Genomic DNA, 19,132 nt, shown 5'->3' with positions numbered 1-19,132 from the left:
CAGTAGAGTTTAGTTCAGTAGAGTACATTAGAGAACAGAACAGTAAAGTAGGGTACAGTACAGTACAATATATGCTGTACTTTACTCTAATGTACTGAACTATACTTTATGGTCCTCTGTAACGTACTGTACTATACATGACTATAATGTATTGAACTGTACTGCACTCTGCAGTGCTCTAATGTGCTGTCCAAACCTGTGATACATAGACATCTATGATTGGTTCAGATTTGGTCTGGACTGTTGCAAAATAAATGTGCACATACATGTTATTCCATAATTTCACCCACACACGTGAAAGAGCGTCTGTGTAGCTAAACGCTAAAATAGAACACGGATCAGGAGGATACAAACCCACGTGGATGCTTGACAGATTCATTAATAACTAAAAACGAACTCGATTTTCTTTTTTATATGTGTGTATTAATCGTCGGCATAGAGAACCCCACGATTTTGTATGACTCCAAGTCAAAATTCTAAAAAAGAACCAGCTAAAAAGAGGACCATATGCATGTCAGGTAAAAATAACAAACCAATATTAATCTCCCAGGCCAAACTAGCTAGCAACAGATAGCTAGCTACTTAAATGTCCATGAATGTTTCATGTGTTTTTTTCGACCTGCCGCTAAAATTAATATAGTTGGTTCAGTTGTTTTTTGTATTTTAACCCGAGTGTCATGATCGCGTCTGGTGCGTGCGGCCAGTGTAGTCAGCATGTTAGTCTTCAGCGCTACAAAACAACAATGCAGCAAAACAACTCATGACAAATGACAGTAAGGCTACCTAGAGCCTCATATGCTAATGCTTCAGACCTAGCTGCACTATGCTCTTAGCCTAGCCTCCAGCGCTGCAAAGCGGGCAACTAAAAAGCAGCCAAAGCCGGCCATGTAATTGCTATGGGATCAATACGGGAGTGGGAACAGTATCCAGTATTGCCAACCATTTTTTTCAGTGAGATCCGCTATTGGCCCCTTGATTTTTGTCGCTAGAAATTGCTAGATTACGTTTAGCTGTTGCCGCGACAACGTCACTGCACCAATTTGCCTTGCTGCTGCAGTCCGTTTTCGCCCCCCTCTCCCGCCGCACACCCCCTCCCCTTGTGCTTCTCTGCCTGTGTGTGCCGTTGCTGTGACTTCTGTTGCACAAACAGCTTCTCCCACTCTGGTTTGAGGCAGAATTTAGTGGGAAAATTCACTAAATGCTATCAAAACCATAGAAACCCTCTGTCAAAACTCCCCAAAGGCAGCCTGAAAAGTAGCTACATTTTGTCGATAGAATCCTTTACCAATAAAAGTAATTGGAGGGGTATGAAAACTCCCTAAATATAGAAACAAAGTTGTTAAATTGGAAACGCTGATGGTATTTGACGGGTGAGACGTAATGGCCTCTGATGACTCGCTCTGTACTTCATAGATTGAAATCAGTTTATAGCTGTGGGGAGAAATGAATCCTTTTACCAATCTGTCATTTAGGTATTTCACTGTGGAAGACAATTTCTTTCATAATCTTCATCATCAATATCCTTCCCAAACTTCCAATGGTTGACATAACCCTGACAACATCCTCCAGAAGATGCTGTGATGGTGGGTCACTCTCACCTTACGCCTCAGCAGCAAATGTAATGAAGCTCTCTCCCTCGTGTGTCGCTTTGTGTCACCTTGGTTGTGAGCTAGATCTAGTAATGGCCTGGTCTGAAGATTTGTGCCGTCTCTTTTTAACGCGGTAATTCAGGACTATGGAGCGCTGTAGAGGTTATTTAACTGACAGACTGACCGACTGACAGATTGACAGACGACTATATCCAGTATCCATATCCTCGGCCACATCATTAACGCCTACTGTAAGCCATCGTTCACTTGATATTATTTATTAAGTATTGCACCAATCATGATGGTAGGACTCCAACTACACAAATTGAATGACTCCGTTGAGCTTACAATGGCCCTTGCTAGCGGAGAGACTCAAAATATGACCATTTTCATAAATATAAATAGAATTTGCTCCTTGAATTAAATTTTTAAAAATGGGGCTGGTTCTATTGGCATACTGTGTGATGTAAAGGCACTGATGCCTTATCCAAATGAAAGCTCTGAAACGTTCATTTCAGATGATGCTTTTACATGGCAACAAAGTGGTAGCCATGAATAAAACATCAAGTGACTAGACTTCATGTCATCCTGCCATTGATCCCTAAAAAATCTCCACTTCAATGGATAAAAAGCTTTTTCCTTTAGCCTTCACCTTAACATCTCACAACCCTGTTGTCTTGGCTCTTGTATCCCGACGCAACGCCAACGATAGAAGTCGGAGTTGGAGACAAGACTTTTATTCTTTGTGTTTTTTTTCCCTTCTATGTCACTCCAGCGGACATCGTCCTAACCTCTTACGTGACACCTGAGACCCAGAGTCTCTCTAAGGTTTCGGGGGAATGTGAGACGACCGTGGCCCAGATCGACATATCCACAGACTGAGAGCGGTGAACACCTGAGCCCCCTACTCTGGACTAGGCTATCAGAGTTATACACAGGTGGACCAGGGGCCTAGGCCTTGTCCACCTGCCAGGGCCAGATCTGGTTTCCCACCTGGACAGAACATAATATGGCCAGCCGCTTCATCCTCCACTCTTTCCCCTTCTGCTATACCTGTTTGACTGACACACGCCGTTTGTTATATCTCTACTGTAGCAATGCAAACCTCTACAGAGCTGTTTCAGAATAGTTATATCATCGAGCAAGTGCCTGCGCTTTGTGAGGGCTTGCTGAGTGCAACCTTGCTGATAGGTTGCTGATTGTTTGAAATATGGATAGATTTTTTTTATCAATGCAGGTTTTTGAAGATGATACGATGACCGTACTAAAGCAAGCTAAACAGCAATCCAAATGTTCCATGTTTTCAATCAAATATAATTTCATACGTGACGTTTTGACACATCCACATTGAATATACCTGTACGTGCTTGATAAATAGGCAAGAGACCAAAACAGGCATCAAAAAAAGATGTGGCTCCTCAAAGCTCTCCCCTGATTTTCCAGGGCGGTAGGCAGAGGTACAAGTGACACAGACGGCTGCCATTGTTATGATGATAGGCTTGGGAACAGACAGGCAGACCACAAATGCTGATGGAAAGAAAGTAGGGTTCTACGGGCCTGGGATTTAGTCTGGATGGAGGTTTGCTGACAGAGGGAATATACAACAATTACCTTTTTCCATCCCGTCACTACTGTGAAAGAGAGAGAGCATGTGCACGTGATCCTATATAATGTATGTGGAGTGTGTTTGAAGGTCACATAATGTGTTGTTTCTTTTTTCACTTGTTTTACATTTTAGTCATTTAGCAGACACTCTTGTCCAGAGCAATCTACAGTAGTGAGTTCATACATTTTCATAGTGGTCCCTCGTGGGAATCAAACCCATAACCCTGGAGTTGCAAGCACCATGTTCTACCAACTGAGCCACACTATAAGGGGAAGTTATTTGTGAGCCTCCGCCTGGATTCAGTCCTATGTAGTAACATTTTTAATGGTCTTTTTTTACATTGGATAAAAGTAAAGACTAGAAAATAATATATCATGCACTGCAGTTGAGGAACAATGGGAAAATAATTCTGCTTTGAAAGTTGATAAACCATAACCCCCCCACTTTTGAGAAAAGGTCCGGTACACCTACTGCAGAGCTCTTCATTGTCCCCCCTACTAAAGGTAGTAGCCTACAAATAAGGTAAAACTCCAGGTAAATATACACTTTATCAAGTCCTTAGCATATATCCTAATCTGACTTTGGTGCAGGCCATGTTCTTCTTCACTTTACCATTTCTGGTAAACACACATAATATCAAATTCACATTCACAGAAGGTGTAAACAGTACATTGAAATGGTTACTTTTAAAGTATCAATATCAAAAACAGAAAATGTCCAGATAAAAATATTTGATAAACATTTTATCATTATTAGATGATGCTTACCCAGACATACTTATGTAAATTGATGGGTCATGTGAAAGAAATGCTATAACCATCCCCCAGCCACAGCTAGCTAAGTGGATGGGTCATTATTGTCTAGACATGTACACATGTTCATGAAATACAATAGATGGCCATAATCACTCCCAGACACACCTGGGTAACTTGATGGTCATGTAATAATCTGGTAAAGTGGAGTCTTTTGTTTAGACATTAAGCTAGCTAGCTAGCTAAACAATGAACCGGAATAATCTCAACTCATACTACTACCAATACAAACATTGTCATAGCTGTAGTATGAATTGGCAGGTAGATCAAGCTAACCAACTAGGTTCAATGTTAGCTAACTAACATTAGGCTATAACTATCAATGCAAACTGTTTCTGATTCGAATAATATTACTACACAGATCATACATGTAATGTTAGCTAGCGAGCCAGCAAGCTAACATTTGCTAGCTAACAGTATGCTTTCATTTGAAATGAAAACGACTTCCTGCTAGAATTTGAAACGTATAATATCGGAAAATGTAGCTAGACTCTTACCCATGTAAATGGCTTCACAGCCATTGATCTCTGTTTTGTTTCAAGCTACATCTTGTTTGGCCAGCGTTGTGTCAAGTCACTCCGGGTCACACTGACCGTGGCGTGTGCAGAAAGTAGCCAATCACTACTTTTTCCAACTGATCTGTCGATAGCGCCTGCTAAATACAGGGCATCAATGTTGTTGAGAAAGTAGTAAAACTTTTGTAGTTCTTGATGGCTAACGTTATATCTTTCAAAAACGCTGCGGTAGAAAGGACTATCAACACATACTGAGCAGCTCAGGTTATAGACAGAAGCATGCTACATGGCAGACTAATCCACACTCATCTCCTGGCATGTCCAGCCCATCCATTATGTCAGTAAATCACGACTAGCGGAAAGGTTCCTGTCTTTTTCCGTGGCTAAACCAACTAGGCTCGTAATGTAACAATTTTATTTGTATTTACAGATGGAATACAAGTTAGTTATTAAGGCACATGAAAGTGCACATGTTCCAGAATGCATTACTGCAAAAAAAAGAAGCATTTTGATTAAGAAAAAAAATGTTCAAATGCTTCTCCTGTATTTGTATTTATTAGGGATCCCCATTAGCTGCTGCCATATACAACATGTATAATACCACCATACAACAATATTACAATGAATGCATGTGTCTGTACATTTGTGTGCGTCTCTTCACAGTCCCCGCTGTTCCACAAGGTATATTTTTACCTGTTTAAAAAAAATCTGATTCTACTGCTTGCATCAGATACCTGATATGGAAAAGAGTTCCATATAGAGTTCCATGCAGTAATGGCTCTATGTAGTACTGTGCGCCTCCCATAGTCTGTTCTGGACTTACGGACTGTGAAGAGACCTCTAGTGGCATGTCTTGTGGGGTATGCATATGGGTGGCCGAGATGTGTGCTAGTAGTTTAAACAGACAGCTTGGTACATTCAGCTTGTCAACACTTCTTACAAAAACAAATAGTGATGACGTCAATCTCTTCCATTTTAGCCATGAGAGATTGATAAGCATATCATTAGTGTTAGATCTCCGTGTACTTTTAAGGGCCAGCCGTGCTGCCCTGTTCTGAGCCAACTGCAAATTTTCCTAAGTCCCTCTTTGTGGCACCTGACCACACTACTGAACAGTAGTCCAGGGGCGACAAAACTAGGGCCTGTAGGACCTGCCCTGTTGACAGTGCTGTCAAGAAGTTAGAGCAACACCTCATCATGGACATACTTCTCCCCATTGATACTGTTGTATCAATATGTTTTGACCATGACAGTTTACAATCCAGGGTTACTCCAAACAGTTTAGTCACCTCAACTTGCTCAATTACCACATGATTTATTACGAGATGTAGTTGAGGTTTAGGGTTTAGTGAATGATTTGTCCCAAATACAATGCTTTTAGTTTTGGAAATATTTAGGACTAACTTATACCTTGCCACCCATTCGGAAACTAACAGCAGCTCTTTGTTTAGTGTTGCAGTCATTTCAGTTGCTGTAGTAACTGACGTGTATCGTGTTGAGTCATCCACACTGGCATACACACTGGCTTTACTCAAAGTCGTTAGTAAGGGGCCTAAACAGTAAGGACCCTAAACAGCTACACTGGGGAATTTCTGATTCTACCTGGATTATGTTGGATAGGCTTCCATTAAAGAACACCCTCTGTGTTCTGTTAGACAAGTAAATCTTTATCCACAATATAGCAGGGGGTGTAAAGCCATAACACAACTTTTTCCAGCAGCAGACTATGATCGATAATGTCCAAAGCTGCACTGAAGTCTAACAAAGCAATTGTTTAAGTGCTGTGCTTGTTGAATGTCCTTCTCAATGAGAGTGCTGTTGTAATTTTGTTTACTATAAAATAGCATTGTATCTGGTCAAACCCAATTTTTTCCAGAAGTTTACTAAGGGTTGGTAACAGGCTGATTGGTCAGCTATTTGAGCCAGTAAAGGGGGCTTTACTATTCTTGGGTAGCAGAATGACTTTTGCTTCCCTCCAGGCCTGAGGGCACACACTTTCTAATAGACTTAAATTGAAAAAAAAAAAAGCAAATAAGAGTGGCAATATCATCCGCTATTATCCTCAGTAATTTTCCACCCAGATTGTCATACCCCGATGGCTTGTCATTGTTGATAGACAACAATCATTTTTTCATTAACAATGTCTTCGCTGTATTTCTGATCAATTTTATGTTATTTTAATGGACAAAAAAATCTGCTTTTCTTTCAAAAACAAGGACATTTCTAAGTGACCCCAAACGTTTGAACGGTAGTGTACATTTATATTTAGTTTATTTAGCAGACCCTTTTATCACACCATAGTGTCATCAGACCTTTGATACCATGAAAGTGAGCCACAAAATGTGAACTGCTATAAAAAAGAAAATGGTATAGAAAATACAGCTCTCGAAGGTATCTTGTTACAAAATACCGTGGAGTGTATTTCAGCCCAATGTAATTCAAGTTACAAAATACTCAGAAGTCATTTAAATACATTGTAACAGAATTACTGCCCATCTGCATGTGTCTGTGTGTTTGTACTTTCTATGTTCATTTGTGTGCGCGCATGTGTGCATGTTTGTATGTGTATATGCTGTCTAACATGTGAGAGAGCCTGTTCATGTAGCTCATTCCTGTGATCTTCACACTTAATCTGCTGATGTTGCTCTATATTCTCCAGGTAACAGTGTTACAAACCACCACACAGACTAATGCATCAGCTATCGCAAGTCCTATAGCAACTGCTAAGGCCAGCCATATACTTAAACTAACCCTGTAAGCACCCGTTAGCATCACTCGCATAAAAACACCGGGCACAGCACTAAATTAACTAGTGTGGTCCCAGATCTGTTTGCGATGGCATGACAATAACCATAGGAGTTGGCAATACAGCACAAACAGATCAGGGACCAGGCTATCAATTGGCATTACTAACCTAAAGCCACAGGTTCAGCCTATACTATTAAGAAAAGACCCAACCGGTCCTTCTGACTGACTAATCCTAGACCAGTGGCAATCGGAAAAACATAGTATAATCATCTCGAAACAGACTGCAAGCTAAAAGCTAGCTATGGTCCAGGGGCATTATTGCATACTCCTCTACAAACACAAAGGAATGTACATTAACGCCTGCCTGGACCAGAGCTACAGTATCTTGCGAAAGTATTCGGCCCCCTTGAACTTTGCGACCTTTTGCCACATTTCAGGCTTCAAACATAAAGATATAAAACTGTATTTTTTTGTGAAGAATCAACAACAAGTGGGACACAATCATGAAGTGGAACGACATTTATTGGATATTTCAAACTTTTTTAACAAATCAAAAACTGAAAGATTGGGCGTGCAAAATTATTCAGCCCCCTTAAGTTATTACTTTGTAGCGCCACCTTTTGCTGCGATTACAGCTGTAAGTCGCTTGGGGTATGTCTATCAGTTTTGCACATCGAGAGACTGAAATTTTTTCCCATTCCTCCTTGCAAAACAGCTCGAGCTCAGTGAGGTTGGATGGAGAGCGTGACGATTTTAATATTAAGGAATATTTAACTTTCTCTGGTCATAGGAACAACATGATTTCGTGCATGAGGCAGATGCGGTGTGACTCGAGCTTCGCCATCAGGTGGAAGACGGCGTCCCCCCTCTCTGATCAGTCTCACCGGAGGAAAGGAATGAGAGAGCAGGGACCGTGAGAGGCGGTTGGGAAAAATAGTTTTGAACGGTCATCCAACTCGGAATTCCAAGTCGGAAACTCTGGCATCTTTCTAGAGCTCCGATTTTTCGACCTGAAGATCACCGATGTCGTGATTTGACCTTGTTGACATTCAGATGCAGGTACAGTGCCTTGCAAAGTATTCATCCCCCTTGGCGTTTTTACTATTTTGTTGCATTACAACCTGTCATTTTAATTTATTTTTATTTGGATTTCATGTAATGGACATACACAAAATAGTCCAAATTGGTGAAGTGGAATTAAAAAATTACTTGTTAAAAAAAAATACAAAAATGTAAAAACGGAAAAGTGGTGCGTGCATATGTATTCACCCCCTTTGCTATGAAATCCCTAAATAAGATCTGGTGCAACCAATTACCTTCAGAAGTCACACAAATAGTTAAATAAAGTCAACCTGTGTGCAATCTAAGTGTCACATGATCTGTCACATGATCTCAGTATATATACACCTGTTCTGAAAGGCCCCAGAGTCTGCAACACCACTAAGCAAGGGAAACACCATACAAGCAGCACCACAAAGACCAAGGAGCTCTCCAAACAGGTCAGGGACAAGGTTGTGGAGAAGTACAGATCAGGGTTGGGTTAAAAAAAAATATCTGAAACTTTGAACATCCTATTGAGCACCATTAAATCCATTGTAAAAAAAAAATTAAGAATATGGCACCATAACAAACCTGCCAAGAGAGGACCGCACACCAAAACTCACGGACCAGGCAAGGAGGGCATTATTCAGAGAGGCAACAAAGAGACCAAAGATAACCCTGAAGGAGCTGCAAAGCTCCACAGCGGAGATTGGAGTATCTGTCCATAGGAACACTTTAAGCCCTACTCTCCACAAAGCTGAGCTTTATGGAAGAGTGGCCAGAAAAAAAGCCATTGCTTAACGAGAAAAATAAGCAAACGCATTTGTTTTCCAAAAGGCATGTGGAAGACTCCACATACATATGGAAGGAGGTACTCTAGGCAAATGTAGCTTTTTGGCCATCATTGCTATATCTGGCGCAAACCCAACACCTCTCATCACCCCGAGAACACCATCCCCACAGTGAAGAATGGTGGTGGCAGCATCATGCTGTAGGGACTGGGAAACTGGTCAGAATTGAAGGAATGATGGATGGTGCTAAATACAGGGAAATTCTTGAGGGAAACCTGTATTTGGTCTTCCAGAGATTTGACACTGGGACGGAGGTTCACCTTCCAGCAGGACAATGTCCCTAAGAATACTGCTAAAGCAACACTCGAGTGCTTTAAGGGGAAACATTTAAATGTCTTGGAATGGCCTAGTCAAAGCCCAGACCTCAATCCAATTGAGAATCTGTGGTATGATTTAAAGATTGCTGTACACCAGCGGAACCCATCCAACTTGAAGGAGCTGGAGCTGGAGAAGTTTGCCTTGAAGAATGGGCAAAAATCCCAGTGGCTAGATGTGCCATGTTTATAGAGACATACCCCAAGACACTTGCAGCTGTAATTTCTGCAAAAGGTGGCTCTACAAAGTATTGACTTTGGGGGGGTGAATAGTTATTTCACGCTCAAGTTTTGTTTTTTTGTCTTATTTCTTGTTTGTTTCACAATAAAGAAATATTTTGTGTCTTCAAAGTGGTAGGCATGTTGTGTAAATCAAATGATACAAACCCCCCAAAAATCCATTTTAATTCCAGGTTGTAAGGCAACAAAATAGGAAAAATGCCAAAGGGGATGAAAACTTTCGCAAGCCATTTCAATTCATGCTCCACAGTGACTCACTGTGATCTATTTTGTTATCAAAGCTCGAGTTTTGAAATATAATATGGTCTGATTAACAATATTGGCAGGCCAATCATATAGCCAATATGCTGTGATAATGTACTAGGCCTACTGCCCAAACCTCATTTCTACAAAACTGTTTGTGTGAGGTTAATGTAAAAAGTACAAATCTGAGCAGTAGATCTCAGCTTGCTTTTTGACTGTGAAAATGATCTTGACTCAGAAAAGGTTGTTGACCACTGCTTTGGATGAATAAAGGTAGAGAGAAAGAACACACAGACAACAGATGAGGCCTCCTTGAATGATATTTGAAAACAATGAACCAAACCGCAAGCTGCCTGGGAGAGATGATCTCAATCAGTGTTCTCCAACCACGTGCATGCCCCGCTAATCTTTCCCTCCAAACCCCTGTCCTCTCGTGCCCAGACTGCCAGAAACACGGATTAGTCCTGTTCTTTGTGCCATCCTATTCCAACATGAGCCTGCGCGTGCTCCCCTGCATTGCATGATTTCACGAGCATCCCTAGGCAAAAGGTGGTAGTAGGGTTTTGGGAGTCAGTGAGGTGAAGAGTTAGGATATGTAGAGCTTAGGTTTGAATGTCAAAAAAATAAAGGTGCTTTGTTTTTGGAGTCGGAGATGTGTGTGTGTGTGTGTGAGTGTGAGTGTGTGCACGAGCACACATGCATAATGTCCGTGTTTATTGAGGCCATGGCAGAGCTACTGTTTACTTTTTCATAGCATAAGACCTCTGTTCAGACTACATAACTGTATTTAGGAAAGACTTAGTCTCCTAATGCCTTGTTGTTATTGCACGGCACGCGGTGTTCTCTGCAATGGACAATACAATTGCCAGCCTTGATCCACAATGAACCATTTGAACAACATATGTGCCACATTTCAATGAATTATTAGCACTTTCTTTTTCCAAGTCTACAACGTTTGGGCATATAAGTACCGACATCGTCTGCCCCGTGACGGTTGGATTCGATCGATGCGCTCCCTAAAGTAGCAGTCTAGCTATCTGGCGCCCCTGCAATGCTGAAAAGGGGAGGGTTGAGGGGGGTCCGACTCCGACACTGCGTCTAAAAGAAATCTGAATTTCGTTCAGCGCTCCTCCTCAAGTTCAATTCGATAACCCCCTTCGCATTTAACCATGTAACTTGCGTACCAAAACTGACCTGTGGTGAGATGTGTTCTGAAGCGCATACAGTGAAAAAAGTATAGGCTACTGCATGAGGCTTTTTTGTCCGCCCTCCCGTCCCCACTTCTGCAACCCCACAAACGTCAATCAATTATGACATCGAGGACAACTATGCGCATTCAAGACGTGCATCTTGACGAACTGCGGTTTCATTGATAAATATCCATGGTGAAAAGGTTACTCCGTAAAACGTCATCAAGACAGGCACTTTGGGCCATGCAGAAAATACGGTCATGCGTAATTCGGAGCACAAAACGAAAAATATAATCAAAATATTGAACGTACGGTTTTATGAAACTGTTGGCCTACCTGCATTTTGTCGGACGTAAACACGTCGGTATCTACCTCGCAGGCGATAATGGTCACCATCTCCAGTTTCATATTTATAGATGGCATTCCCTTTCGTAGCTCATAAATAAATAAAATATTTCGTTGGGTTCTTGTCTGCTTCAGAGAAAGTGCAGTCACAGCCTCGCAGGTGATTGTACACTCCAATGGGTTTGCTTCGGATGAAGTGGTGTCCTCGCAGTTTGGGTGCGCTATAGGAAGTGATGCTGCAGCTGTAAACTCTCACTCTCCTACACCGCTTCAATACAGAACGACCGTCAGAAGCGCTCGCGAGCGCACCAACCAGCGCGCGCTCAGGCACAACATTGACGTCATGCCTCATTTGTTCGTTTAGCGATGCTGTAGGGAGGAGGCACTGCAGCTTGTAGCCCACGGAGCGTTTCTAACTGCCTCCCTCTATTTCTTTCTCCTTCTCGTTTAGCCAATGAACCTAACTGCGAAAATAACTCTGAAATTATGTATCCTAGGCCTACTTCTCCCAACAATAATAATCAGGACTGCCTATAAGCACAGTCCACAAAAAATAGCCTGGAATTGAATTTGATAATGTCTTGGTTCCATAGAATAGGCCTATGCTACTTTCTCTCTGACATGGGACGCGCCATGCTCAATCAAATGAAAATAAGTTAGTTTGTGTTTACTCAAGTTCAAAGTGATATGCATGCTCATGTTATATACCCATCCTTTCCCACAACATGTGTAGTGACACTATTGAATATGTATTTATGGGGTAGGCTGTCTGTATGCTTCAGTAGTCTTTTGTCATTATAATGTTCCCAATGCATTTGATCGTAAAGTGCCTGGTGCAAATACAGAACAATCCAGACAAATCCAGTATAGTCTGCTAATATGTTGTGGACCTTGCAGAGGCAGCCTGTAGTACAATAACTTACCACAATTGTCATATCTCCCTTACTCATTATGATGATGCCATGTGACATGTGCATTCTCACTCTCAACTTCATCTGATTGGCCCAAACTTCCGACAGACTTCAGTATTGCATTACCTCACACTCCTCAACTCCAGCACCAGCTCTCAGTTTCATCATTCACTAGCTAAGAAAATAAAAGTTGTCATAAGCCATGATGAGTAGGCAATAGGCTGGAGGGAGTGGGCTGTCTGTCTGTGTGTCATGTAATTTACCACAGGGCACATTGTCCAGAGACAGACAACCATGCGAACCAGATATTATCCACTGTTAACTGGGGTGGCTCAATCTGGTTCTGACCGGCCTGAGGCTATGGCCCTGCTGTTAGAGTGTGAATTGACTAAGAAGCACTATGTTGCTAGAGTAGAATGGAATAGAATCGAATGGGATGGTGTTACACTTTTTGATCCATTATCACAGTACTACTTTCTATTAGTAATATCATGCAATTATTATAAAATATGAGTAGATTGAGGATGTGCTCCCCTTTAGAGTTTTCTTACTAATTTCAAATTATCTCAGTCAGCATTTTCTAAACTAATTTTAATCTATTTGTAATAAAATCACCATCTACCCTCATTAATCCAGTGTTCTCAGAGGGGTTTATCCTCCTTGCAAATATATCTGTGAAATTAATATTTTACTCTATGAATTGCAATTATATATATTTTGAGAGTGTCCTGGATATTCAACCGTCATTCCCCTCACCAGATCCTTGATTAATAGGGGACCTAAAATTGTCACACTGTCACGCCCTGGCCTTAGTTATCTTTGTTTTCTTCATTATTTTGGTTAGGTCAGGGTGTGACATGGGGGATTTATGTGTTTTGCCTGGTCTAGGGGTTTTGTATGTTTATGGGGTGTTTTCTAGTCTAGGTGTTTATGGAAGTCTATGGTTGCCTAGATTGGTACTCAATTAGAGGCAGGTGTTCATTGTTGTCTCTGATTGGGAACCGTATTTAGGCAGCCATGTTCTTTGGGTATTTTGTGGGTGATTGTCTTCTCTCTTTGTGTCATTGCACCAGATAGGACTGTTTCGGTTTTCACATTTGTTGTTTTGTATTTTGTAGTGTTCTGGTGTATGGTCTTTATTAAACATGTTGAACTCTAACCACGCTGCATTTTGGTCCTCCTTTCCTTCAGCGGAAGAAAGCCGTTACAGAATCACCCACCAAAACAGGACCAAGCAGCGTGGTGACAGGCAGCGGCAGGAGGAGCAGCGCAATCAGGACTATTGGACGTGGGAGGAGATACTGGATTTAGATGGACCCTGGACGCAGCTGGGGGAATATCGCTGCCCCAAGGCAGAGCTGGAGGCAGCCAAAGCGGAGAGGCAGTGGTTTGAAGAGGCAGCATGGAAGCAGGGCTGGAAGCCCGAGAGTCAACCCCAAAGATTTCTTGGAGGTGGCACACAGGGAGTATGGCGAAGCCAGGTAGGAGACCTGCGCCAACTTCCTGTGCTTACCGGAGAGCGAGAGGGACCGGGCAGGCACCGTGTTATGCTGTGGAGCGCACAGTGTCTCCAGTGCGGGTGCATAGCCCGGTGTGGTACATACCAGATCCTCGTATCGGCCGGGCTAGAGTGGGCATCGAGCCAGGTAAGGTTGGGCAGGCTCGGTGCTCAAGAGCTCCAGTGCACCTGCACGGTCCGGTCTATCCAGTGCCACCAACATGCACCAGCCCTCCGGTGGCAGCCCCCCGCACGTGTCCAGAGCCCAGTACTCCCTGTTTCTCCTCCCCGCAATCGCCCTGAGGTGCGTGTCCTCGGCCCAGTACCACCAGTGCCGGCACCACGTACCAGGCCTACAGTGCGCCTCGCCCGTCCTGAGCAGCCAGAGTCTCCCGCCCGTCCTGAGCAGCCAGAGTCTCCCGCCCGTCCTGAGCAGCCAGAGTCTCCCGCCCGTCCTGAGCAGCCAGAGTCTCCCGCCCGTCCTGAGCAGCCAGAGTCTCCCGCCCGTCCTTATTTTGGTTTGGTCAGGGTGTGACATGGGGGATTTATGTGTTTTGCCTGGTCTAGGGGTTTTGTATGTTTATGGGGTGTTTTCTAGTCTAGGTGTTTATGGAAGTCTATGGTTGCCTAGATTGGTTCTCAATTAGAGGCAGGTGTTTATCGTTGTCTCTGATTGGGAACCATATTTTAGGCAGCCATGTTCTTTGGGTATTTTGTGGGTGATTGTCTTCTGTCTTTGTGTCATTGCACCAGATAGGACTATTTCGGTTTTCACATTTGTTGTTTTGTATTTTGTAGTGTTCTGGTGTATGGTCTTTATTAAACATGTTGAACTCTAACCACACTGCATTTTGGTCCTCCTCTCCTTCAGCGGAAGAAAGCCGTTACATACACTAATAGATGATCCACTCAAAAGGTTACTTCAGACCACAGAAGTACACAAAGAACTGTCCCTGAAGTTGACTGTACCAGGGTTATCATCCTTGCTCGTCCAAATAAAATATTGAAATATTGATTATGTATTTGGCTGACATGCTAACCACACCGCTCGCGTCGCATTTGCGAGCGTTGCAAAATAAATGTATAGATATGTTATTCAATCATTGCACCGCCACTGAGCGTCTGCGTTGCCATGTTCTAAAATAGAAGTTAGTTCTATTTGTGACTCTGAACGCAGTGCAAGTCTTGCCTCTCCCATCCCCTCATTGGTTTATAGAAGCAGATACCTACGGGCCATCTCCTCATTGGTTATAACCACGTGGGTGATTGAAAGATGAATTGAGGTTGATCAGTTCATGACCTGAGGTTGATCTAGATACTTTTTGTAACCTCTTTGGATTACAACCAAATGATGATACGTGTACTATATTATGTATTGGATCACAAAATAAATACAACTTTGACATTACTGTGTAGTTTACCAACAAAATGGTCTGGTGGTGATGTGGACATACTCAGTTTTCATATCCCATAGGAAAGAAATTCTCACTGCAATACATTTTATTAGAAATTGAGCAAGAATTGATAAGATCTTGCTACCACCGAAAGGGAAATACCTGTCTGGAAAAATCACCCTGATGAACTCTTTAGTCATAACCCAGTTTACCTACAGTGCATTTGGAAAGTATTCAGACCCCTTGACTTTTTCCACATTTTACTTTAAAGCCTTATTCTAAAATTTATTAAATATTGTTCCTCATCAATCTACACACAATAGCCATAATGACAATGCAAAAAGTATTTTTTTTATTTTGGCAAATGCATTAAAAAACAAAAACAGAAATGCCTTAACATAAGTGTTCAGACCCTTTGCAGACTTGAAATTGTGCTCAGGTGCATCCTGTTTCCAATGATCATCCTTGAGATGTTTCTACAACTTGATTGGAGTCCACCTGTGGTAAATTCAATTGGACATGATTTTGAAAGGCACACGGCTGTCTATATAAGGTCCCACAGTTGACAGTGCATGTCAGAGCAAAAATTAAGCTACAGTTTGAGGTCAAAGGAATTGTCCGTAGAGCTCCGAGACAGGATTGGTGCTTCAACAAAGTACTGGGGAAGGGTATCAAGATCTTTTTGCAGTGTTGAAGGTCCCCAAGAACACAGTGGCCTCCATCATTCTTAAATGGAAGAAGTTTGGAAAAACCAAGACTCTTACTAGAGCTGGCCGCCCGGCCAAACTTAGCAATCAGGGGAGAAGATGACCAAGAATCTGATAGTCACTCTGACAGAACTCCAGAGTTCCCCTGTGGAGATGGGAGAACCTTCCAGAAGGACAACCATCTCTACAGCACTCCACCAATCAGGCCTTTATGGTAGAGTAGCCAGACAGAAGCCACTCCTCAGTAAAAGGCACATGACAGCCCGCTTGGAGTTTGCCAAAAGCCACCTAAAGGACTCAGACCATGAGAAACAAGATTCTCTGGTCTGATGAAACCGAGATTGAACTCTTTGGCCTGAATGCAAAGCGTCACGTCTGAAGGAAACCTGGCACCATCCCTACAGGATGTCCTTGAGTGGCCCAGCCAGAGCCCGGACTTGAACCCGATCGAACATCTCTGGAGAGACCTGAAATAGCTGTGTATCGACGCTCCCCATCAAGCTTGAGTCTCTGCAGAGAAGAATGGGAGGGACTCCAAGTACAGGTGTGCCAAACTTTTAGCGTCATACCCAAGAAGACTCAAGGCTGTGATCGCTGCCAAAGGTGCTTCAACAAAGGGTCATGAATACTTATGTAAATGTAATTTCAGTTTTTTTATATACATTTGCAAAAATCAAAAAAAAAAACTTTTTGCTCCATTATTATGGGGTATTGTGTGTAGATGAGGGGAAAAACTATTTAAACCATTTTAGAATAAGGCTGTAACATAACAAAAAGTCAAGGGGTCTAAATACTTTGAATAATACAACAAAAATTATGGTTAAACTCAAAGAAACTCATTGAATATATATATATATTTTTAATGGGAATTACATTTTTTAGGACGGTATAATCTTTGTAAATGATATCCTAAATAGGACTGGTGGAGTTATGCCACACATGCAGCTAACAAAAATATATGGAAATGTCTGCTCTACTCAAAAGTACAACCAACTAATTGCAACATTACCAAAAATGGAAGATGCAAGGGGGAAATAGTAAGGAGCTTCTGTCGGCCCTGCGTTATAGACCAACATTGGTTGAAGAAAATTGTGATAAATAAAAAAGTATACCAGTTTAATTTAAAGGACCAAAATATTTACAGCTGTGCCGTATGGATTGCAAAATAGGTGTGCCTTGTTCAAAGTTAATTTGTGGAATTTCTTTCCTTCTTAATGCGTTTGAGCCAATCAGTTGTGATGTGATAAGGTAGGGGTGGTATACAGAAGATAGCTCTATGTGTTCAAAGACCAAGTCCATATTATGGCAAGAACAGCTCGAATAAGCAAAGAGAAATGACAGTCCATCATTACTTTAAGACATTACAATTTTAAGAACTCCCTCAAAAAACAATAAACATTTTTTTTTAAACATAGCTACTAGAACTAACTCGTTAGTAAACCCACTACAATCATGCAATACAGTGTATGGTCAGCAGCAAGTAGTTTAGCAGTTACACCGGCGGACCACAGTGGCAATAAGTGAATAAAACCAAAATTGTTCCTTGACTTGGAAGACTTCTAGTGTTGGATAGCCATAGCCAGCTAGCTAACATTGCATCCCTCTCTGTTTGAGCTGGGTGTTTGTGTAGGGTGTAGGATAAACTAGCTAGCTGCATTCGCTAGTTGAGTAGGCCAAGTCAAAGTGAACAAAATATCTCTCATTTTTGAATACATTTGTTCAACTTTCCAAGTATGGTTTCTCTGAGTCAACTACTGACCATAGTTTATGCACTGCAGTGCTAGCTAGCTGTGGCCTATGCTTTCAGTGCTAGATTCATTCTCTGATTCTTTGATTGGATGGACAACATGTCAGTTCATGCTGCAAGAGCTCTGATAGGTTAGAGGACGTCCTCTGGAAGACATTTACAATGTCTACACTGAATCCTACCCACAAATGCTGATGCTCCAGATACTCAACTAGTCTAAAGAAGGCCAGTTTTATTGCTTATTTATTCATAACAACATTTTCAGCTGTGCTAACGTAATTGCAAAAGGGTTTTATAATGCCTACATTGTATTTCTGATCAATTTTAAGTTATTTTAATGGACAAAAAAAATGTGCTTTTCTTTCAAAAACAAGGACATTTCTAACTAACCCCAAACTTTTGAACGGTAGTGTAGATTCTTATTATTTTCTATTGGTATCATGATGAAGATAAGCCTACTCTCAACGTAAGACCCTATGCCTGCTCCTTAACAAAACAGAGTGAGGGTAGGAAAGAGATGAAACATGGATCAAAAAAGCTTGGGCTCCGTTTCAAAATATCACCTTTTCTTTATTACTGTATGACTGCGGTTCCATGGGAAAAAAATATTATTTGTATTTTATTCTGTTATTTTCCATTATATTCCTGTCTGTTTAATAAACGGAATAGTTTAACTATTGATTTCATATGCATGGTGCAGACATTTAGAATATAGGCTGCACAGACCAGAAACATCATTCAACTCAAAATATGCCATTCTATTCTTTTGAAAATATATTTGATTAGTCTTATAATATTTCCTATGACCTGCCTACAACAAATGAATAATGGCTTTCTTTGTTATGGTGTATATTCAATGGATTTATTCAAATAGATGTCCACCCACAACGGCCCATATCTACTCCCACTCCTAAACTTGCAGGCATGTGCACTGGAGATATAATAGGCTTATCCTGGCAATAACGTGGTAAATGAGACTGTATGAACTGGGCTCCTAAAAACGTTGCCAGATTATTTATTTTTTACCGGCAACGTATCGTAAAGTCTGTCTGTACAGGGTCACACACACGACCCCCAGAGGTGTTTCTTTGGTCTTGCAATTCTACACATTTGGCCATGTGATGGCGAGAACATTTCACAGTTTCAAAGCAAATTTCCTGCATTTCTACACATTTCGCCATAGGATGGAGAAAAATATTGGCAGTTTTAAAGCTAATTTGCTGCAATTCTACACATTTTGCCATGTTCATATGATATCTGAGTGAGAGTGACTTGGGGGCCCCCTGGAGGTCAGGAACACTGTCAGTAATTTGGCCATGATTACTACAAGGTTTAGATAGCTGGTTAGGATAGCTTACCTAGCAATCTATAAATTGTTTGC

At 41.7% G+C, this 19,132-nt stretch overlaps 1 protein-coding gene across 1 annotated transcript in view; it reads right to left on the bottom strand.

Annotated features, from left to right (window-relative positions):
* The window catches only part of rcan3 (regulator of calcineurin 3), a 51,770-nt gene extending 39,993 nt beyond the window's left edge, over positions 1-11,777 (bottom strand). The window contains exon 1 of the mRNA XM_024429719.2: positions 11,486-11,777. Coding sequence (XP_024285487.1) covers positions 11,486-11,572 — 87 coding nt within the window. The 5' untranslated portion in view covers positions 11,573-11,777. The remainder of the gene's footprint in view (positions 1-11,485) is intronic.
* Between the last annotated feature and the right edge of the window lie 7,355 nt (positions 11,778-19,132).

This window comes from Oncorhynchus tshawytscha, linkage group LG08, assembly GCF_018296145.1.
Source record: "Oncorhynchus tshawytscha isolate Ot180627B linkage group LG08, Otsh_v2.0, whole genome shotgun sequence".
In the NCBI taxonomy this organism is placed as follows: Eukaryota; Metazoa; Chordata; class Actinopteri; order Salmoniformes; family Salmonidae; genus Oncorhynchus; species Oncorhynchus tshawytscha.
This window is presented reverse-complemented; position numbering and strand designations above follow the sequence as displayed.